Consider the following 23,942-nt stretch of genomic DNA (forward strand, 5'->3'; position numbering starts at 1 on the left):
CCCAAAAGTTCTGTAACAGGATGCCATGCTGTAAATGAGGAGATGCTTGCATCATTGAACGTTTGATGAGACAGCCATCTGGAGGTAGTCCAATCTGGACCCGGAACGCAGGACTGTCCAAGAAAAGGAATGCACCATCTAGATCTGCAGGAGAGCGGACTGTGTACGTATGACTGCGTTTCCTTAAGATGATTTGGAAAGGATGTTCCCATCTGTAGGTGGCATCGGCTGCTCTAGATGCCTCTAGGAGGGGGTCGCACTAGTCTACGCATATGAAGGGTCAGTCTGGAGATATCTGGTAATATGATGATTTCTTGTAGGTAGTTGTACCCTGTTCCCAGGCTCTGTGCAGTATGTCTTCTTTCTGTTTGTAGAAGTGCACTCGGCAGATTACGTCTAATCGATGTTTGGGGTTCCTTGGGCCTGGAAGGCGATGAATTCTGTCTAGTTCAATTGCTCTGCCTTCTGGTCTGTTCAGTATCTTATTGAAGATAGAGACAGCACAATCATGTAAGGCAACTGGAGGGACATCCTAGGGTAAAACCCCAGAGTTTCATGTTGTTGCGATGACCTCTATCTTCAATGTCATCAAGGTGCAAGGCAAGGTCTCTTATCTGCGGATGGTGACTGTCTTCAGTTTGACCTAATTGTTGTAGATCAGACGAATATGTTGTAAATTTTTGTTCTAGAGTCGTTACCCATTCAGATAGGGATTGAATTGATTAACTGCAGGTATGGCCACATCATGTTTTTCTTCAATACACTGCAGTTGTGACTCCACATCTGCTCTGGTGGGCAACACAGTGATCATCTTCCATTATGTATAAGATATGACTGAGGACATGAGTAGTATGGGTCCAGCAGACTGTTTAGGGTTACCCTGATATGGGGAGATAGCCTCTGGGAGGGAAATCAGGTAATCAAAATTCCTGAGAGATAAAGCTGTAGGAGAGACAGTTGATGTGGAACCAGTGCTCCCAGTATTGCCCATTTAAAGTGATGCCTGCATCAGGGGAGGGAGAGTCCATCTGGTTCCCTTCTCCCTTTCCTGAACCAGGTTATCTGCTCACCTTCTGCCTGATGGAGGGCCTGTACTGTGCTGCCTGTACTGTGCTCATGAAGTGGTTCAGCAGAGCTTCTGTTGGGAAAAAGGTATTCATCTTCTTCTTCTTACTCCCCTTTGCTATGCCTCAGAGGACAACCAAGTTGGATATCCTGACTGGAAATGATAGTACGTGGGTCCGGAGCTGTGGTTCCCAGTGCTTCATTTCACCGTGGCAAAGCCACTCCCCCTAACTCTATCTATCCTTTAGATGTATAATTTCAGCATTCATACTGTTCTTGTTCTAGGCCCTATGTTCTGCATTGATTTTAGTGATACAATGTTTAACCCCCTAATGACGCGGCCCTTTTTTTTTCCATTTTCGTTTTTTCCTCCCTTTTAAAAAATCATAACTCCTTTATTTATCCATCGACGTCACTGCATGGTGGCTTTGTTTTTTGCGGGACGAGTTGTTTTTTTAATGGTGCTATTTAAAGTACCATACAAAAAGGTATTGAAAAACTTTTCTAAAATTCTAAGTGGAGTAAAATGAAAAAAAAAAAGGCATTCTGCCATTTTTCAGTGCGTCTTGTTTCTACGGCGCACAAACTGCAACAAAAATGACATGATAAAATTATTCTATGGGTTGGTATGATTACTACGATACCAAACTGGTATTTTTTTCAGCACTACTTTTTATTTTTTTTTCAAAGACAGTTAATATTTAAAAATTTTCTACCACCATCTTCTGTGCGCAATATCTTTTTAAAATTATTTTGTCAACGTAGTTGTGCGGGGCTCTGACAGCGGTATTTAAAGTGTTAACAGTTCTGACAAGCGGCGCGGCGCGGCTCGTTGGAACTGCTGCCGTCGGGTGCCCGCTATAAGAAACAGCTTGCACCGACGTTCAGGGGGCCCGTACAGCGTCACACGATGAGGTCGCAGGACACTGTGCGGTTGCTAGGCAGCCGGGGACCTCCTGAAAGGCCCCAGGGCTGTCTATGCAGAGTGGCTATCAAGCGCACGGCTTAATAGGCGCTCTGCATAGGCAGCCCTTGGGCCTTTCAGAAGGCCCCCGGCTGCCTAGCTACCGCACAGTGTCCCGTGATCTGACCGGACAGGCTTCTATCAGGCTTGATAGAAGCCTGCCCGGTCCCTGCACAGTATGATGTAATGCCATAGCATTACTTCATACTGTGCAGAACAGATTGTTCGCATCTTGCGAAATTCGTAAATCGAATGTTCGCAAGTAGGGGACTATCTGTATTTCATTTTTCTGAACTGCTAAGTCATCAGGAAGAAAAAAGATGATTATCGGGTAACAATATTAACAATAAGTTATCAAGTTAGCAACAATGTCTAAAACCAACTTATTTTTTCCTTTATTTTTACTTGTAGTGTCTTTATTGTAAAGCTCTTATCTGTGTTCTTCTGTATATTCATCAGCATAAGCCTTGTAACATGTAATCTCATCCACAGTTGTTATATACGATCAAAATCAAATCCCAGCTAACTGGTAGGTGATGAAGAACGAACAATGATTCCCTTCTGTGTGTTTTGATCATTCAATTCAGAATTAAATCAGCGGAAAAGTTTGATATTATGTTTCAGTCCTTAGTGACAAATTATATTGTCATGATGGTTATAATGGAGGAATAACACTTCCATCACCACCAGCTCATCCATCCAGACTAATTGGTCAGAGCGAGAATAGAGAGTTTACTGTGTGACTGCTCCGAGCTGATAACACTAGCAGAATCTATGATCACGTTGAGCAGAAGTCTCCATTGTCCAACAGCAGTATTAATTTGAGTTGTAAACCAAAAAGTTGAAGAAAACAGCTTTGTATTCTATCAGAGAACCCGCTGGGTAAGGAACAGTCAAGCAACCGCTTTTATATTCGTGAACTGAATAGTGGAGTAACGGGATTAGTTTTATGTAGTATTCTATAAAATCCCAGTGATACTTTTTCTGCCACATGTCTGGGGTTCTTACAAGCTTAAATTGCACAAAAGGGGTTTTCTGAATTATTGAGGGGAGGGCATTGTAGACAATGAGGGGATGTAGTGTGTGTGTGTGTGTGTGTATATAATATATAAATAAATATATATATATATATATATATATATATATATATATATATATATATATATATATACACACACAAAAAAAAACTGAGTACCCACCTCCCACTGCCACGATGCTCCGCTCGCCACACTCCAGCATCCTGTTTACAAACCCGGCAGTAATAGAAGGCCTGACAGTGACATCCCATAAACCTGCCGGGGCTTTTACATTAGAAGTCCACGCGACAGGTTTACGGGATGTCACTGGGTGGTCTTGTCCAGTTATATCACCTGTCAAATGTCACAGCAGGACCGCTAAACTGCAATCCGGGGCTGCAGTGAGTATATTTATTTTATATAGTTTCGAACAAGGGGGCTCAAGACTATATAAAATAAATACCTAAAAAAAACCCTATAAGAAATCTGTTAAAGCAACAGTCACTCCTATTGAGCTGCAATCCCAAATAATGTTTAGAGGACTTGAGTGATCTAATCATATGGGATGAAGATGTGACATCTGTATAGTATGTAATATCACAAAATTATGCAATAATTGATTCTCCTTCTGTTTGACACTGTTTTAGGGGTCCTCTGATCTAGGTGTTCTAGGGACAAGCTGTAGCTTGCAGTTTATATGGCAGCATCCTTTCTAGCATGCAGCCATGTAATTTCCCTTTTAGATTTCAGTCGCCCTAGCCACAATTTTATAGGCAAGTTGTAATCCAGTGCAACCTGCTTTTGACCCTAGTTTTTCAACCCTGATACATATTGGTACCATATTGCTTAATGGGGGCAAGTAGATTCATACATACCACTAGGCAGAACATGGTGGCTGGGTGGCCGATCTCTTGGTAATTATTCATGCTATGTTGTAGTATTTGGAGGATGCCAAGAGAAGGCAGTATTCTCAAAGTCTTTCCTTAACTCATAAAGGTAGTGTTCAGGTTTATATGTTGTAGTGGTAGTAAATCTAGGATTACAAGGGTGTCTCCTTGTCTGAATGACCAAATGCAAGGCTGTATGAACATGTTGACACAGTTGCAAGGAAATCTTGTAGTAGATATTATGGAGCCACAAGGGAGGGTTAAGGTAACGCAATGCAAGAAGTTGACTCGCCTCATATTCAAAGTAATGTGCAATATATAGATAAAGTTTTAATGAGCGCTGGTTTGTTTTGGAAGCTCCCTCCAGCTTAGAATATTTGTATGAAATCTGAATATATTCATAGCATCTGTTACTGTTAATTGCCTTTAGCAAAATAAAGGTAGTTACCTGCTGTACATACTGTGCTAATACCTTCAGTGCGCTTGGCATTTCTACAGGTGATTTAGTGATGTTGCAACTGACTCCTTTAGAGGCCAACAAAAGGTACATTCACAGGTTCAGTCCCAATTGCTGAACAATCTCCCGATAGGTTGTAGTAATGTGACGCATTTTGACTACTTGGGGAAGCCTCCTCTTCCTCTGAGCTCTTTGGTGTCTGACTGATTATACATTAGCTGCTTACATGACCAACTGCAAAAATAAGACACTTGTATTCGGGGGATATCTTTATGCCTATGACAAGCTTTACATTTCCAGATTCCTTCAACTGGCCATAGATTTATTGTTAATGATTCTATGGTCATCATTTAGAGGTACTAAAAATAATCATTTTGACGAAACCTGCTCAACGTTCATGCTTTAAATCTCTCAGACCTACATGGTCATCATAATTTTAGAGAAGCTATTGCACAATATGTCCCACCATATGACTAATGTTGCTCGGGAAAAAAAATCCTCCATAAAATGGAAGTGGTCTTCTTGTTTATGTCCCTTTGCCAGATAGCATTTAATTGAAAATGACAATTGGAATGCTGGTCATCATGGAGACGTATTTCCATCTATAGACATTATTAGGAGACCTTTTGATAAACTATAATTTCCATATCTCAGTAGACCAAGGCCAGGCTCACATGGACAGATTTTATTCTCAGAGAGAGAATCTAACCTAAGGGATGTTACTTTCCGCATGGTATCGCAGACCTTCCGCTGCGGAAATCCGCATGCGGAATCCTACCGCTCGTGTGAACCAGGCATAAGGGCTTTTTTTTTCCCCATCCAATTTTCAGACAGAAAAGTCAGTACGAAAATGGGATAGAAATAGACCCATTCATTTGAATGGATGCATGCACACAGGATGGTTTTTACTCACACAAATAGGCCGAGTAAAAAAAAAAAAAATTGCAGCATGTCCTCCTATTCAGATATGAATAGCACATCTCAATGAGCGGTCTCCCGCACACCAGACCGCACATGGCTGGGATGACGAGTGCTGACCAATGAGACTTGTGTCTGCGAATCTCGGCACGGCTTTTTACTCGTCAGTATACATACAGCCTAAAGGTGAAACTTTGAACTGGCCATAATATATAGTCATTGATTGTGCTGGAAGATCAAAGATCCGGAGAGAGAAATAGAATATAATGCTTTTTACAGACTATAGAGGAAATGGAGGCGTCGCATCATCTCTGTGTGTCTAACCAGTAATCTGCACTGCACATCCTTCCCCTTTCTGTAGAAAGGGACCCTTCGGTCCAAAACAGAAGCCCTATTCCAGGAGAATCCGCAGAGCAATCAAGTAGGCACTTAGTATTCAGTCTTAGGAGTCCAGCCATGCTCAGGATCTTATGAATGTCAATGTTGAGGCACTATATGTCTCTAATAGCAGTGTCGCTGGAATATATGCCACAGAGGAGAGCTGATGTCCTGAATTTATATAGGATTCTACATTTAAGTCACTAGGTAATAGGTATTACTGCATATTGGCTATTGAGTCACATACATGGATGGATTTTATTGCTTCTGTTCCACTAAGTTATTTTAATTTTAGACGCTTTTTTACTGTTCTTGTTTCATAACATAAATTCTCTGTGAATAAATTCCAGCAGATAACCTTCTTACAGGAGCTTTTACATCTCAGAAATGATCTATCGCTAGGATGAAGGGGACACAGGCTGGTGTAATGCTATGGTTCCCTTCTACGTGTTTACTGCGCAGCCGCGCTTCTGGTCACTTGGCAAACTGGGAAGCATGGATGGCAGCACAACGCCGCTCCTGGCATCTCTGATGGTCTTCCACAGATAACCTTGGAAAAGATCAGAGTTGGGTTGAAATGTTGCTGGGAACATTGTCTGCTCTTTTCCTATACTGTGTGTTGGAATTAAAATTATACGGTTTGGAGCATCAACCAGTCAACTATTTGTAATCTATTGATGTGCCGTGGATTCCACTATATTTTGTACTCCTCTTCGTAACCCAATAGTCATAGTCTTCACCACAGTACTGTATATAGTACTTTTATTTTACCCAGATAAGGCTTCTACAAGGTGCCAGTCACAGTTAGGTGTAGTGCACCATGCCAGCTACAGGAGGTTGTTGCCCCGCTCCTTGTAAAGGGACCATACAAAGTATTAACACCCTGGGCCCACCCAACAACTCAAAGCCAGATTACTGCCTGCAAAAATTATAAAAATGATGTATTAGTTATTTCTCATGTTGATAATTTTTGCATGATATTTGATACTGTTGACGAATGGGGTGTTAATGCATTTAATATGCAATGTGGCTCAACACCCCCTGCCCTATTTCAAAGTGTCTTGAGATCTACAAATGTTTGGAGACCTCCAGTCTTAGTTAAAGGGGTTGTCCAGAAATGGCATAAAATCTATGACGCGCCGGCTCTGCGCTGCGCATGTGCGGCTGTACACCAGTTGGCACATGAGCAGAGCGAAGACGCCGGAAAGGTAAGCCAAAGGTCACTGCAGGGCCACAGGTCGCATCCCGCTGCGAGGATCTCGCAGTCGGAATCCAACCTGGCCGTCTGCATTCACCCTATACCTGGCTTAGTAGAAAGGGAAGATAATAACAAATGATAAAAATCATAACACTGATTAGCATTTTAAACCCCTGCATCATTTTTAATTTAACCTCCAGTGTCACATATGTGCAATTCTCCATCAAGGCATGAGCAGATATCTTAAACAGATGTGCATGATTTCAGTAGTTGTGTTTCCACTATTAGGACTCTCACGCTTTAATACTACTATGTGTGAGAAAGATAGGGCAGAAAACCCCCCAAAAAACAGGTTTATGCATTAATACGCTCACCGCTACGGAGCATATAAGCGCATGCGCCCATGTGTTTTTGCCCTTAATGACACAAGCTTTTAGAGGGTTATTCCCAAAACTGACTTTTACCACCAATCTGCAAGACAGATGTAAAAGGTCTGACTGATGGAGGTCTCAGTACAGAGACCCCCACTTATACTAAGATCAGGGGTCCCATGTCCCACTCTCCTCATTACGGGCTTACTGCGACATAGCGAGTGAATGGAGTGGCGTCCAAGAATGTGTAGCAATGGATTAGCCAAGTACAATGGCTCAGCTATGTCCTCACACAGCCCGCAGTGAGCAGGACGGAGGAATACAGAACACCTGTTCTCAGAATCGATGGGGGTCTCAGCAGTGAGACCCCCACCGATCAGTTTCATCACCTGTCCCTTCAACAAACATAACGCACCATCTCCCCAGCAGCTCTTCAGCCATGTATATTAACCCTTTCCAATCCAATTTGTACCCTGGTTTTCCTAGGGGGCTTGCTCTTTTTCTGCTGTTATACAACGGCACTATATGCTGGCTAAAGCCAGTACTGCATGAGGTGACACGTTGGATAGGCTCCGACAGAAGAGGCTGGCAATATACAGTAAGAGAACCCCGACGGACGTCTTCCAACATCGGAGCTGTACAGCCTTAAATCATAATGTCTTCACAGGTCAGACAGTGGATTGGAAAGGGTTAATGAATGTCCAGGTCAGACATAAGGAAGCTTTTACACTGGATGATTCTCGTTTGCACGAGCCGATGAGTCAGTGACGTCATCACCAGCTCGTTGGCTCTCGTACAACTTGAGACTCAATGAGTATCCTTCAGGGTTGCACATTGTGAAGCACAGAACGATCAGTGTTTAAACTGAACAACAATAATTATTACGTCTGCATAAAATGAATGATGATCGAGAAACGCACGATTCTTGTTGATCATCCAGTAGTTGGCTCCCTTCAGGCTGAACAATTATTATTCACTTTTGCTTGTCTGAACGATTTTTTTGACCACTAATCGTTCCGTCTAAAAGCCTTCTAAACCAGGATCTATTTAATCATCTCTAGGTTGTGATGATGTGACACACTTTGATTATTTGGGAAAAGCCTCGCTCATCTTCCTCAAAGCAGTTTAGTGTGACTGCCGATACATTAGGTGCTTCCAGGACCTCTGCTTGTTGAACACCCTACTTCTTAGTGACCCGATCCCTTTCCTGTACCTCAGTCCCCTGCAGTATCTACATAATTGTATGCAATAAGTTCTACACAGCGTGATCTGCACACATCTACAGTTTTCTTGCTTCACTGGGATTCCATCTTTAGCAGCTCAGATGTAAGTAGGATAACCTCACAGGTCGCACTGTAGTATTTGTTAGCAGGGTGTATATGCATATTGGTATGTGACGATTGATATTATTTTGTGGACCCATCCGATGGTACAGATACAATATTACAGGTACAACAATACTACTAGCATCACTTTCTTCTAGTAATTAGTGATCCAGCCAACATCGGGACTTCTCTGATAAATACAATAGTGAAGCATGAGCCTTATTTCTGACCTGTAAATATAACTGAACGCAATGGATTTGATAGAATTCTTTAATTGTGTTATACCATATTGCTATCACTAGGTGGCAGTATAGATAAGGCATAAATTCTACAATGTAATTTGTGCAACTAAGATATACTGTACAATTAAGTCACAGGCTGGAGCCGATTGATTTAGTGGCCCAAATGTAATGCTATACAAGGTGTGCCCTGGGTACATGGGCAGGGGTGTTTTTGGAGGGTCGTTGTATGAACCATGTCTTTATGACAGTTTTTTTTTTTACAGTGTTTTAGAACTCAAATATATTTATGTTCATTTTATTTTAGCTACAGAAGCTTTTATTCTGAACATTCAGCAGTGATGTAAGGGTGGGATTACATGGTGCCACTGATTACATGCCACCAAACCACACCCACCCATAGTGGCCAACAGTCGCACAATCTTACTGGTTGGACCACATGCGTTTAACTGCACCATACAGGGGGAAAGTTTCATTGTAAAACTGTTATTTCTGTTACGGTACATTCAAAATCCGCACTATTGAAGTGGATTTTGGTGCGGATCTGCCCCTTTCAATAGAATGGGTGAAGCCTGCTGCAGATCTGCACCAGCGGTGCGGTGTGTGATGCAGAAATGACACAGACCTATTCACAGCATTTTCTGTTATGTTTGTACCCTTAGACAATACAAGTACTGCAAATATGTGTTAGTGACTGCCAATGTCTGAACTGAAAACTTTTTCATAAAAACTGAAAAGTTTTTATGACTACTTTAAAATGATCAGAGTTTACAGTTTTATGTAAATGAGACCTCAAGTAAGTCCATCTTTACTTTGATTTACTGTGTATCCAAAACCTTATCTGACCACAAACCTGGCCAGCGTCTTCGTAAATGGTATTCTGTTATTCTCATAAGCACTTTTTGTGGAATCAGTATATTAGAAAGTTGCATCACTCTTTATAATATGATTAAGCTTTATCTACGTAGAAGCAGGACATTTCTTTAAAGGGGTTTTTCAAGACTTAAGGAGCTGTACCAGAATAACACATTATCGCTTATCTACAAGATGGGGGATAACTTGCTGATCGGTGGGGGTCTCACCCTGGAGACCTCGCCGATCTCAAGAACGGGGGTCTTGTGTCCCCCGTCCTCTACACTTTGGAGTTACTGCACCCCCCCGCAATGAGGTGAAAACTGCATGAAGTACCAAGTACCCGAGCGGGGTACCCAATTGAAATAAATAGTGCGCTGACCACGCATGGTCGACCAGCGCTTCATTCAGAGTGACATCACTGTGGGGAGAAAAGCAACCCCCACGGTGACAGGAGAGGGGGACCTGAGAGGCCCGTTATACAGACCCCCAACGATCAGCATATTATCCCCTATTCTGTGGATAGGAAATAACGTGATATTCTAGTACAACCCCTGTAAGTATTGATGACCCATCCTCAGGATAGGTAATGAATAGTTGATTGTGGGGAGATTGCTACTGGGGATCCCCAACGATCAGCTGTTTCTGAGCCCACTGTTATGGTACACCTATTCAGAAGCAGAGAGCTCCGACCATACTGCAGTGGCCTGAGTTGATAATGCATGTACAGTTCCCAATTAATTCAATGGGAGTTGTGCCTCCATTACCAACCCAGGATGGTGCACTACGGAGAGCGCAATATGCTCAGTGAACTGTCTGTACTGACAGCTATGCTGCGAATCAACGGATCAGTTGGGATCCCAAGTGGTAAATATCATTTATAGATAGCCAATCCTGAGGAAGGATCATGAATAGAAAAAAATCCCCAAACTCATAGACAACCCCTTGAGTTTGCACAATATTTGTTTTTTCTAAATAACTTCCATTTCACAGTTTGTCTCTAAGGTGGGATTCATATGAACGTAGTTGCACGCACAATGCACAGTGAAAATAACCCATTGATTTCAATGGGTTGGATCACATAAGCATATTTTGCCCGCGTATCTTGTTTGTGTAAAAAAAAATAAAAAAAAATGCAGCATGCTCTATTTTCCTGCGTCTAAGGCCAGTGTCACATGGGCGTAAGTGCATTTATGTACGCATTTATGCAATAGACGCTGCATGTATGTTTTACTGTACTTTTTGCATGCACAAATTGTGCAAAAAACACGCAACCACACTCCCTTTCACTGAAATGGGTAATTAGTTTGATATGTGCTGTTTCCCAGCGCAGGAAAATAGAGCATGCTGCATATTGTTTTGCACAAACAAAATGAGCGCAAAATAGGCTTATGTGAACGAACCCATGGAAATCAATGGGTTCTCATTCACTGCAAAATCCTGCGCATATACGTTTGTGTGAATCCGGCCTAACTAGCGCTGCTCAAAGCTCATATCTATGCAGTAGGGGCCCTCCGCGCCTGCTTCTAGGCTCCTGTATCCAGTAGGGGAGCTAGTGCTGGAGAATCCTATTATATCCTGCAGCTCTAGCTCCCCTACTGGAGACGGAAGCCTTGCGCAGTGCATAGATATGAGCAGCCTGCAGAACAGACTGCGGACCGTCCCTGCTGCTATCTAGACACAGAATCTGCTAAGCAAGTTATTTAGACAAATGCTTATTGTGCACTAGAATAGTCTGGATGTATCAGCTAGTGCCAGAGATAACCATGCTGCATTCCCATGCTTCTCTGGACACCAGTTTAACCCTAATGCATTTTGTAGGGGAAGAGGACCACCTGTCGCCAGTGCTGCAAGGAAAACTACAGTGTAAGTATGTCTTTTATGATTTGCTACAGGATGCTTGTTGGGGACAGTTATTTGCTGGCAGGGTTCATGAATTTGGCATGATTTGTTCCACTTCTTATAATAAGGCTATATTGTGGGACGGCCATTCCTGCAGTGTGGTGATACATTAGTGTCTTCTCACTAGCTGTGAGTGTACACAGCAGCCCCGCTGAGGGAGTACCACAGACCGAGTAAGTTCCACAGATGAACGAGTGTTTCATGAAGTTTTGCATTATGGTTGTATTAATGGTGCCACTTTAACTTTTGACACTATTTGTGCTTTTTGTTCTTAATATATCTTTTGTCCCGGTCTCCACAGTTCATTTAATGATTTCAAGCGTTGAGGGAAGGATCTATAATTTTCTATATTACACTTCATTATGGTGTTCTAAATACTCAGCCACAGCGTTATGACGGTGCTGATTGCATATTATTCTGTCTAATCAGCTGCACATTGTATTCATACAGATGGAAAGTTTATGCAGATTATACAGTACATATACAGCATTATAGAGCGCTATTCTAAAAATGAATTCACTGAGAATATGAGCCATTAAAAGAAATCTGATTGCGTAGACAAACATTGTTTTCATGAATACACTAAATATCACCTAGAAATGGGCACATCTGATGATTACACCTGTCGCTGTACAATAGCCATTTCCTTTTTTATCAAAATGTCCTCTCATTGCCTGAGTCGAACGATACCGTGAAGTCGTTACCATGATTGGCTTTATAAGCGAAACATAATTATCATGAATGAGGTTGTAGAAGGAAAGGAAAAGTCATTAATAAATTAATGAGGTTTTGCATCTTAACTTATTTTTACAAAAATAGGATTAATTTAGCAGTAAGGTATACATCAGATCTAAACCCTCTCCGAATGCAGCCAAAAGCTGATCGCCAAGTGTCCCGCTACTCCGCACCACCCGCAAACAGATCATTCTTTCCAGTAAAAGACATGGCCAGTCAGGTATTTCATTGCAGGGGAAATATAAAATTACATGGCAGCCATAATATAAGGACGACTCAAGTCTGCCAGAACAGTAGCCACTCTCGTTAGAGCAGCTCTTTGAAAGGAGTCAAGAGCGAGTTAAGACAACCCCTTTAATGGGGTGTTCCCATCTTGGCCAAACATGACTGAGATGAGAACATGACTGATAACAAAGTGGGTGGTTGATCGGGATGACAGAATCAGATGAGAGGAGATCTGCTACACTGTTTGTGTGAATCCCGTAGAAGTCAATGGGAGTTACATAAACAGTGTAGCCAAGCGAAAAAGTTTTGGAAAGCAAGTAACTTGCTGCAGTTTGCGTAACTCCCGTTGGGTTCAATGGGAATTCTAGAAACAGCATAGCATACAGGGCACTTGGCCATTTCTGTCCTCCTGACCAGGCCTTGTGAACACATTCAGCATGGCCGGGAGCAGTGGAGGCCCTAACTTTAAGATAGGTGCAGGTCCCAGAGGTGGGAATACGCCTTTAAGGTAAAAAGAACTCTGTAAATTAGTTTCATGACTTGGACATTTATAGCATAAAGGAGAGTAGCTACAGGGGATGCAGAGGTGGCAGCGGCACACCAGCTCTAGTGCTTAAGACGGCCCAAAAGTTCCTTTGTTACTTGAAGACACCAGTATTTAAATGTCACAAGTTAGGTGGGGGCTGTATCGTGAGCAAGTTTGGTCTTTGATCCATCCCTAGGCCAGAGAGCAGAAATCCTGCAGATGCCACTAAAATCTAGAGCCAGAAACATCAGATACTGTCTGTTATTAAAGGGAACCTGTCATGCAGTGTTCCCGATGCAGTCTAAGCCACGCATGTAATAGTGCTGATAATGATCGCTATATACTGTTATTTATGCCCGGATACCTTTACAATCCTCTTTTGAAGTTTTCCCAGTCTGTATTAAAATTACGCAAAAAGAAGTCAGATTTTCTCTGCACAGCCGCGCTAGGCACGAACCCCGGATTTTGATGGACAGACATATTAATCCTCTATCCTCTGATGAAATCCCGCGCAGGCGCTGTGTCAAAGGATGCCGGAGCTGGCTTACTAACGTCCAGCTTGACTTGCCCTCACCTCATGGCCTGAATGTACAGCCATTACTTGCTGGGTCATCTGACATTAGACGCTGCCCAGCCGCTCAAGCGCATTCAGCTCAGCGTCAGGACAGCGTCTGGTGTCAGGTGACCCAGCAAGTAATGGCCAAGAAAGTGCATGTGCATTCAGCTCATGAAGTAAGAGCAAGTAAGGCTGGACGTTAGTAAGCCAGCTCCGGTATCCTTTGATGCAGCGCCTGTGCGGGATTTCATCAGAAGATAGAAACTTATATGCCTGTCCGTTAAACCCAGGGGGCGCACCTGCACAGTTCTGCGGTTAAAAAAAAATAAATAAAAAATCGTATTAATTTGCCTAATTTTAATACAACGCAGGAAGATGTCAAAAGAGGATTGTAAAGGTATTGGGGCACAAATAACGGTATATAGCGATATGGCGATCTCTTTATCAGCACTATTACATGTGTGGCTTAGATTGCATAGGAAAAACCCGATGACAGGTTCCCTTTGAGAAGTTAACAGGATAACTTATTTGATTGTAAGCTCCTGGGAACAAGCTACAAATTCCCTGCTCCTTGCTGGTAAGATACTGCAAACCTTAAATGGAATTTGTCACGTATTTTATTCTCATTAAACTTAAATAGTGAAACATTTTTCATTTCTCTAATCTGCTTTAATTTCCTGGTATACGTTTTTTTTTGCACATGACTATGGGGCGGCCATCTTGCCTGAGCTGCAATTACCAGCATCTAGAGATATGCCTTACAGCAGCCTCATGTGCTATTCACACAATACAAAGTAGTTGACCTAATGACTTCTATGGGAGAGTGTTCTAGGCATGGTCAGTGACCTATGCAAAGGTCGTTGTGTAGGGCGGGGAAGAGGGTGAGCTATGACTATCACCTATTGTGAATGGTGGTTCCTGTGTTATCTATATGTAGGTGCTATCTGGCATTGTAATGCAGACTGCAACGATAATTGGATGACTACAGAACCAGAAGTATTGAACAATTATTAGGCTTAGAAGTCAGTGTGAAAACGACACGTTTTAAGAATTTTTAAAAAATGCAGATTAAAAATTAGGGGGGAAAAAAAAATCACTAACAGTTATTAAAAAAAAATGTTTAACATAAAACCTTTATTTATACAACAGGTCATTTTAATGACACATTCCCTTTATACACACTGTAGCCTTTTGTAAATGAAGCAAGGTGAATACAGATTTTGTAATACATATGAAACTATGATTTAGGCCTCGTTCACACGAGCGTTGTTTTGCACGTGCGTGTGTACGCACAAATCCACGCACGTGCCAGAACGAAGTTGTGGGCCTATTGCCGTCAATGGGGCCGTAGCTGCAGCCCTATTGAAAGCAATAGGATTATGGCCCCTCCTCCCCCTGCAGTAATTTTCAGGGAAGGGCTTTAAATATAAGCCCTTCCCTGAAAATCATTCCTAGCAGTAGTAAAAAAAAATAATTAAAAAAAATACATATACACTCACCCCTTCACCACTTCCGGGGCTCGGAGCGTCTAGCCGCTTGTCTCCCTGCACTGCTCTGAAACTCTTTCAGCAGGCGGGGATTAAAATCCCTGCCTGCTGAAAGGGCTGCATCTCATTGGCTGAGCGCTCAGCCAATCACAGACAGCGCTCGGTTATTCATTGAATTCAGCGCTGTGATCAATCACAGGCAGCGTTCAGCTGTCATTCAATGAATGGCTGAGCGCTGCCTGTGATTGGCCAAGTGCTCAGCCTATCAGATACAGTCCTTTCAGCAGGCAGGGATTTTAAATCCCTGCCTGCTGAAAGAGCTTCAGAGCAGTGCAGGGACACAAGCGGCTAGACGCTCCGAGCCCCGGCAACGGTGGGGAGGCGGATAGATATATATATAATTTTTTTTTTTTTAACACGTTGGGGATGATTTTCAGGGAAGGGCTTATATTTAAGGCCCTTCCCTGAAAATCACTGCAAGGGTTGCTGGCAGCCCATTGCCTTAAATGGGGCCACGGCAGCTGCAGCTGCCCCATTGAAAGCAATGGCAGAACATCGTGATCCTCTGCCACAGCTGTGGTGGGGAATTCATTACTCCTCTTGTCACTGAACACTGTGACAGTGCTGTCACAGTGTTCAGTGATGAGGAGACTTCAATATTGATGCACAGCACTCATCTATGGTGCACGCATGTCCTATCTTTTGCAGGTGCGTGTTTGCATGCCTGTAAAACACAGACATGGGAACACATAATAGGAAACCAATGGTTCTAACACATGCGCAGTTGTGTGTGCGCGTAAACACGCTCATGTGAACGAGGCCTAAGTATGTATGTGTTATGCATGTGTAAACACTTATGTATTCTATCGGTTTTGTCTGTGAGTTTATATATTACATTATGTGTCTTTATACAAATGCTTGTTTGCGTTTTGAAACATTCCAAATTTTGCTACAGGCGCCTGTGATTACTTGTTATGACCCTGCATAATGCAGAACTACTGGCAAAGTGCTATATACTGTGGAAGTAAATAGAGGAAGAAAAAATTGTTTCAGATTGCACAAGATGACAATTACTGTGTGAAAAATGTAATAATGAAATGAAAGAATAGATATTGGCAAACAATGTAATTGTCTGGGTGATGCATACCCCTCTCGGAGAATAGGGACTGATATAATAATATCCAAGTAATGTATAAGAGCTCCAAATAATGAGCACTGTTCCATCCAATCTAAGGAGCCATTAGAAGAAACCTGAAGGCTTGTACAAGGGGAAACAGGAGCGTAAGACCCGTGTCACACAAGCATATTTGCACTATATTTTTGTGCATCGGAGGTTGTGTTTTTTCGAGTGCAAATGCACATTTTCACGTGTGTACATTGAAGTGGCTAATTAGCTTCATTAATTTAATATGTTCTATTTCCCTCCTCAGATGCGCAGGAAAATAGAGCACACTGGATATTCTTTTGTGCGACGCAAGTGCTCACGCAAAATACGCGCTTGTGGACGAACTCATTGAAATCCATGGGTTCCGTTCACTGTGTATTGTAATATCATGTCAACGTGATAAAGTAGCAGCCAATCATATATGATATTTGAAATATTTGCCTATATAGCGCACAAGAAAGGTGATTTCTGACATTTATCCAAATCTCTGAAAATGCCTTTATTTTATAACCATAATATGCTTTACATTTCTACACACAAGGTCAGGGATTTTTTTATGCTTATATTGAAACCATACTTTTAGGTTTGAGGCTTGACCAACGATCTTATAGAATGTTTGCATTTGCCGCCTTATGGTTAATGCTGAAACCTTAAAGCTCTGAAGTCAGAAATTCTTATCTAGGACTTCCTTGCACTAGAAATCACTACAGACAGCAAAGCTATTACACATGGCCTCAGAGGATATGATTCCTTAAAAATATGACTACACTGTATATCAAACTGTTTAGTGGAAGCTGCAGATAAGCAGAACCTCTGTATCAATCCTTATTGTCACTGTGCCTCTAGATAATGTATCATCAAAGTTTAGAAAGAAAGTTGCACTGTGTGATGCAGGCTGTACGCAAGGTAATACATACAGTATACGTATGCTTACAGGGGTTATCCGGGGACACACTTTTCCCCCATACCAGCTCAGCCTGCTCTAGTAACATAACAGAATATAAAACGATAGACTCCTCTTTCCCGCTGCCCAATCCCCGCTGATCTTCACTTTTGGTTGCAGGGAGTTGGCAGTAACATCACTGACAACAGGGCCATGTGACCGCTGCACCCAATCACTGGCTTCCTTCAGCCTGTGAATAGCTGCAGCAATCTTGGACAACCCTTTAACTCCATGTTTGCCACATAACATTGCAGCGTTAAATAGAATAAATTAGTTATCATATTATTCCATAGTAATATAATATTTGTATTGTCAATGTATTAGGGGGGGAACTTCACTACCATGCATCTTTCTATGTACTGTACATATGTCAGGTTTGTGCTACCGGGACCTGTTGTTCTCCAGGTTTCCATGAGCACAACTTCACAAGTAGGGGTTAATTGAGCTGGCTGGGTGTGGTATTGTCCACCAGCCAATCCCCCATGTCTGCTGCAGATAAATACCATGTTACGTTCATGTGGGCAAGTGAGCACCGGGCCTACGCGAACGTTACCGAAGATAGGGACTGCCAACAGGACCCAAACACTCACCTCGCCTACCAGCACACAACAGAAATCACACAGCAAGCTGCACGGACAAGGAAACCAGACACCAAACACACAGCAAGCTGCACAGGCAACTGCAGAACAGAGCGAGGGCAAACTGACAGAAATTAAATGTAAGAGCAGATGCAGATTTACAGGAAGCCTCATATAAACAGGAGGGCAGAAAACAGACCCAAGATAGAGAGGCAGACAGGGCACAGATAAGATAGCAAGCTGCAAAGGAAACCTGACTGCTCACCAGGAAAACCAAACCATAGAGTGAAGGGATACCAACTTCCTCTTGCAGACGTCAGATATATATCTGCAACCAGACCAGTGGTGATTTGCTGGCAGGAGAACACCACACCCAGCCAGCTTAATCATTCCACACCTGTGGGGCTGTGCTGTTAGAAACCTATGTGGTTCAACAGATCCCAGCCAGCACAACCATTACAGTGCCTCTCCCTTAGAGTTTATTCCCACGAGCGTATATTGGCCGCAGTTTTCACGTCCGGCTGATATATGCTATGATCTGAGCAGTAAAAGCTCGTGAACAGGTGCACAAATCTAACGTTTGTATGCTCGTTCAGACGCCGAGTCTGCCATGCCGCCGCCCCTTCCCTCCCCCTCGCCAACTCACCTTCTCTTTCCTCACGTCCGGCTGATTGCAACGGGATGGGGCAGAACGGGGGCGGAGCTATGTGCAGCCCTCGTCCCACCTTTTCTTATTGCTGACTGCAGACAAGGGGCAGCGAGGGGCCGGGAGCTTAGCTCTGCCCTGTCCCGCCCCTTGTCCGCAGCCCACAATGGGAGGAGATGGGGTGGTGCTCAGCTCTGCCCCCTCCCATTGCAATCAGCCAGACAGGAGGAGAGAAGAGGGAGGGAGTTTAGCAGTCATGCTGCTAAACTCTCTCCCACCTCCCTTCTCCGGCCGCTGTCATGGTTCCCATAAGAGCCCATGCAGTGGCCAACGTATTCCGGCCTTGTTCCAGGACTATCCTTTGGGCCCGACATAAAAAGACCCGGTGCTAAATTGGCCAGCCGGGCGCTTTTACGTCACGGGAATACAGTCATGTGATCTTATGCATTGGAATCTAATGCATCAGATCACAGCATATATTGGCTGACCGTGAAAAAGGCGGTCCAACATACGCTCGTGGGAAAGAGGCCTTAAAGAGGGGCCTCTGGGGATTCAGGTGCATAACATGCCAGCAAGGTCTTGTGAGAGATTGCTGATCATTTTAGTTCTTCACTGTTGATCCCACTCAGAGCTGGTGTGGTGCATGCGTGTCTGTAGTGTCCCTGACTTCTCCCCTGAAAACGGTCTGGGCACCGGCTGTTCCCTCTCCTCCTTGCGTTCTGGGGTGCATGCATTGTGTAGTGTGTGGTACGGTGACCACACAGGTGCAGACAGCCCGCAGGTTTCTCCCTATCGCTGGGCAGGTGTGGCCTCCAGATATCTGATGTCCTATGTGTGTGTCAGATGGGTGATGCCTGAGACTGTTCCCTATGTCAGCACGGTGGCTGACTTTCTATTCCCCTGGTGTAAGGACACTTGGACTGGCTATGGTTACCATCTGTATGCATGTGAGCTCTAGGTGGGGTTCCAGTTATATGTTGTATGCACAACCATGTATGTTGGTGTGAATAGTGACATACATTATGTCTGTGCAGGTGGCCAGACATGTCCTATATGTGCAGTCCTGTTCTGTATGTCTGAAGAGTGTCGTGTCCTGTGTGTTTACTGCATCTTCTCAAGGTTCCTGATCAGGGATAGCTAGGTCCCAGATGAGGACAGTGGATTATCAGGATGATTACCCCGCTTTTAGGCAGGGATTCCCCAGTTCCCTGATTAGTAAGGGACAGGGGTCCTTCTATCTTGCCTGGAGAGGTGTAGTTTGTAAGTGCAAATACTGTGTGAGTGATTGCGGTTTTAAAAGGACACAATCCTGCATCAGCACGGAGGCGTGGTGCTTTAGTGCGCCGAAGGGACGTAACCACATATAACTAGGTCACATGATAAATTATTTTTATTAATCTTTATGTATTCTGTCCCCTACCAAAAATCTTGGATCTTCAAAACATATGAATAATATTAGTATTATCTGTCCTACATATAGAGCAATCAGCCTGGCCCATCTTACTTATTTTTGATCATTTTGACATAGAACCTATGGATTATATACAATTGAAGCATACTGGTCCATCCAGCATCTCTGATCCAGTGTTTGCCCCAAATCTGCCTTTGATTTTGGAAGAATCTTAAATGGAAAAATGATAAATGGAAATTTTTATTAATCATTGCACATTTGCACATTTTTTATATTGAGTCTTTTATTCTAGTGTTTGCAAAGAAAAATGTCAATCAACCTGGGTGGGTGGAGGAAGCTGGTCCCATGGGTATATTCTATGAGTCCAGCCACACCATAAACTGTATTTTATTGTTTTTCTTACATTATTATCAATTCCAACTATGTAATTTTGGATTTTCAATGTACTGTAGAAATAGTGGAAGGTGTGGTTTAGTACAGGGACTGATGCTGATCTTCTGAGAGTAAACCAGAAATAAGTAATGCACAGTCACTTTACATGCATGTAGCAGGGTTTTGCGTGCAGTGTAAATTAATGTCTAAGAAAAGCTTCATTGATTTTCGACATTTATTAAAGGGAACCATTCAGATTCTAGGAACACTATAAACTAAGTTTATGGGCTTATGCTTATAGTGTGATAACTGGGATTTGGATAAGAAACGGTTATTGGAAGTAAGATGGTGGGTGTTGTAAAAAGGAGGGCAGAAGTATGCCCATTTTAGGACAGGAGGTGAGGCAGCAGTTGTAGGGATAAAGAGTTACTGTGCTTGTGTAATACTGTAGTGAACTGTAACCAATCTGTTTGCTTTTAGATAGCAAAGAATGTCTTTGTGTGAAATGTAAAAGAGAGAATGTTTCCTTTTGTTGGGAGTTCAGTTTTGGGAAATGATTCCACTGAACACATATTTATTAATACATAACTAGATTGACCCGATGTTCGCTATGTGAACATAAAATGTTTGGAGAGATGGTTGTAAATGTTTTAAGAACTGTCGAGCCAAGCATTCGGCTTGAACTTTTCGCTGTCCACGGCTTGGTCTTCCACGGTTTGGGAACATGGCAACAGTCAAACTGTTAAGTATTTGATACGAACGTTGCTTAGCAACACTTGACTCTCCCTAGCGGTGCTGTTGGCTGAAGCACAACCGCGCCACTAGACTTAGCATAGGAACTTTGACCTTACCTGACAGGTCACTCAATATATCAAACTCACATTTTATGATTTCACGGTGGTGGTGAGGATGTAACCAATCCAATAACACCAAAATCATCCAACAAAGGTCACCCAAAGAGGTCAAAGTGTGGGGTAAGAAAAAGTTTGTAGGATTTTTTCTATTAGATTTAAAGAAGCTATATTTCCTGAAGAATCTGCCTCGGTGTCTTTGAATCCCACTACAATAGGAGAGGAGCTGCCTCCCTCATCCTTCACTGTCCATCTGCAAAGGCAGCAATCAATGCGTGCATCGGACTCCTCTCTTCAGTGAAACCAATGCATGCACCAAGCGTTGGCTACCTAGGTAGACAGCGAGGGAAGGCAGGTGAGTATACAATGCCGCTCCTCAAACTCAGTGGCCCCCTGCCGTAAGATCCCATAAACTTATTTTATGGTTCTCATAGGATCTGAAAGTTTCCCTTTAACGAGTTTGCTGAGTGATCTCGCTCCATACATTGCTGCATTTAAATCCTCCAACTGATGTTCAGGGGTCCCATATGCTCCCCCGCGATGAGATCGCAGTGAGCCGTGTGGGTTTCATGGCAGCCCCAGGGCTGTCATAGCAGAATGCTTATTAAAATGTGCCTATGGCATGGCTTGATAGAATGCCTGTCAGGCCGCAGTATAATGTAATTATTAGAGATGAGCGAGCATCAAAATGCTCGGGTGCTCATTACTCGGGACGAAAATTTCTCGATGCTCGAGGGTTCGTTTCAAATAGCGAACCCCATTGAAGTCAATGGGCGACCCGAGCATTTTTGTATATCGCCGATGCTCGCTAAGGTTTCCATTTGTGAAAATCTGGGCAATTCAAGAAAGTGATGGGAACGACACAGCAACGGATAGGGCAGGCGAGGGGCTACATGTTGGGCTACATCTCAAGTTCCCAGGTCCCACTATTAAGCCACAATAGCGGCAAGAGTGGGCCCCCCCCCTCCCAACAATTTTTACTTCTGAAAAGCCCTCATTAGCAATGCATACCTTAGCTAAGCACCACACTACCTCCAACAAAGCACAATCACTGCCTGCATGACACTCCGCTGCCACTTCTCCTGGGTAACATGCTGCCCAACCCCCCCCCCCCCCCGCATGACCCAGGACCCTGTGTCCACAGCATACACCAAAGTGTCCCTGCGCAGCCTTCAGCTGCCCTCATGCCACACCACCCTCATGTCTATTTATAAGTGCGTCTGCCATGAGGAGGAACCGCAGGCACACACTGCAGAGAGTTGGCACGGCTAGGCAGCGACCCTCTTTAAAAGGGGCAGGACGATAGCCCACAATGCTGTACAGAAGCAGTGAGAAATATAATCCTGTGCCACCGCCATCAGGAGCTGCACACGTGGGCATAGCAATGGGGAACCTATGTGCCACACACTATTAATTCTGTCAAGGTGTCTGCATGCCCCAGTCAGACCGCGTTTTTTTTATAAATAGTCACAGGCAGGTACAACTCTGTAATGGGAATTCCGTGTGCACCCACAGCATGGGTGGCTCCCTGGAACCCACCGGCTGTACATAAATGTATCCCATTGCAGTGCCCTGGACAGCAGAGCTACCGTCAGATTAAATACAGGTGGGCTTTGGCCCACACTGCATGCCCCAACCTGACCGGGGTTTTTAATTCATAGACACAGGCAGGTACAACTCCCTATTGTGAAGTCCCTGTGGACCGACAGCATGGGTGGGTGCGAGGAAGCCACCTGCGGTACATAAATATATCCCATTGCATTGCCCATCACAGCTGAGGTAATGTCATGTTTAATGCAGGTGGGCTTCGGCCCACACTGCATGCCCCAGTCAGACTGGGGTTCTTTAGAAGTGGACACGTGCAGTTACAACTCCGTGTGGACCGACAGCATGGGTGGCTCCCTGGAACCCACCGGCGGTACATAAATATATCCCATTGCAGTGCCCAGCACAGCTGAGGTAACGTCAGCTTTAATGAAGGTGGGCAAAAAATTAATTGGATTACACTGTAGGCTAGGGCCCCAAAAAATTGGTGTACCAACAGTACTAATGTACCTCAGAAAAATTGCCCATGCCCAACCAAGAGGGCAGGTAAAACCCATTAATCGCTTTGGTTAATGTGGCTTAATTTGTAACTAGGCCTGGAGGCAGCCCTGTTAAAATAAAAATTGGTTCAGGTGCAAGTTTCAACGCTTTAATGAGCATTGAAACGTATAAAAATTGTTTACAAAAATTATATGACTGAGCCTTGTGGGCCTAAGAAAAATTGTCCGTTTGGCATGATTACGTGAGGTTTCAGGAGGAGGAGCAGGAGGAGGAGGATGAATATTATACACAGATTGATGAAGCAAAACTGTCCCCGTTTTTGATGGTGATAGAGAACGATGCTTCCATCCGCGGGTGCAGCCTACGTATTGCTTAGGTATCGCTGCTGTCCGCTGGTGGAGAAGAGAAGTCTGGGGAAATCCAGGCTTTCTTCATCTTGATGAGTGTAAGCCTGTCGGCACTGTCGGTTGACAGGCGGGTACGCTTATCTGTGATGATTCCCCCAGCCGCACTAAACACCCTCTCTGACAAGACGCTAGCCGCAGGACAAGCAAGCACCTCCAGGGCATACAGCGTGAGTTCAGGCCACGTGTCCAGCTTCGACACCCAGTAGTTGTAGGGGGCAGAGGCGTCACAGAGGACGGTCGTGCGATCGGCTACGTACTCCCTCACCATCCTTTTACAGTGCTCCCGCCGACTCAGCCTTGACTGGGGAGCGGTGACAGTCTTGCTGGGGAGCCAGAAAGCTGTCAAAGGACTTAGAGAGTGTTCCCCTGCCTGTGCTGTACATGCTGCCTGATCTCCGCGCCTCCCCTGCTACCTGGCCCTC

The 23,942-nt window shown here is 43.8% G+C and overlaps 1 protein-coding gene across 3 annotated transcripts in view; it reads left to right on the forward strand.

The window, feature by feature from the left end:
- Positions 1–23,942, forward strand: part of IQSEC1 (IQ motif and Sec7 domain ArfGEF 1) — a 566,448-nt gene that overhangs the window by 210,699 nt on the left and 331,807 nt on the right. For all 3 annotated transcript variants that reach the window (XM_066596453.1, XM_066596449.1, XM_066596450.1), the window contains one exon: positions 11,492–11,536. In XM_066596453.1, coding sequence (XP_066452550.1) covers positions 11,492–11,536 — 45 coding nt within the window. Of the gene's footprint in view, positions 1–11,491; positions 11,537–23,942 lie in introns of those variants that run through there.

This window comes from Eleutherodactylus coqui, chromosome 3, assembly GCF_035609145.1.
Source record: "Eleutherodactylus coqui strain aEleCoq1 chromosome 3, aEleCoq1.hap1, whole genome shotgun sequence".
Lineage (NCBI taxonomy): Eukaryota > Metazoa > Chordata > Amphibia > Anura > Eleutherodactylidae > Eleutherodactylus > Eleutherodactylus coqui.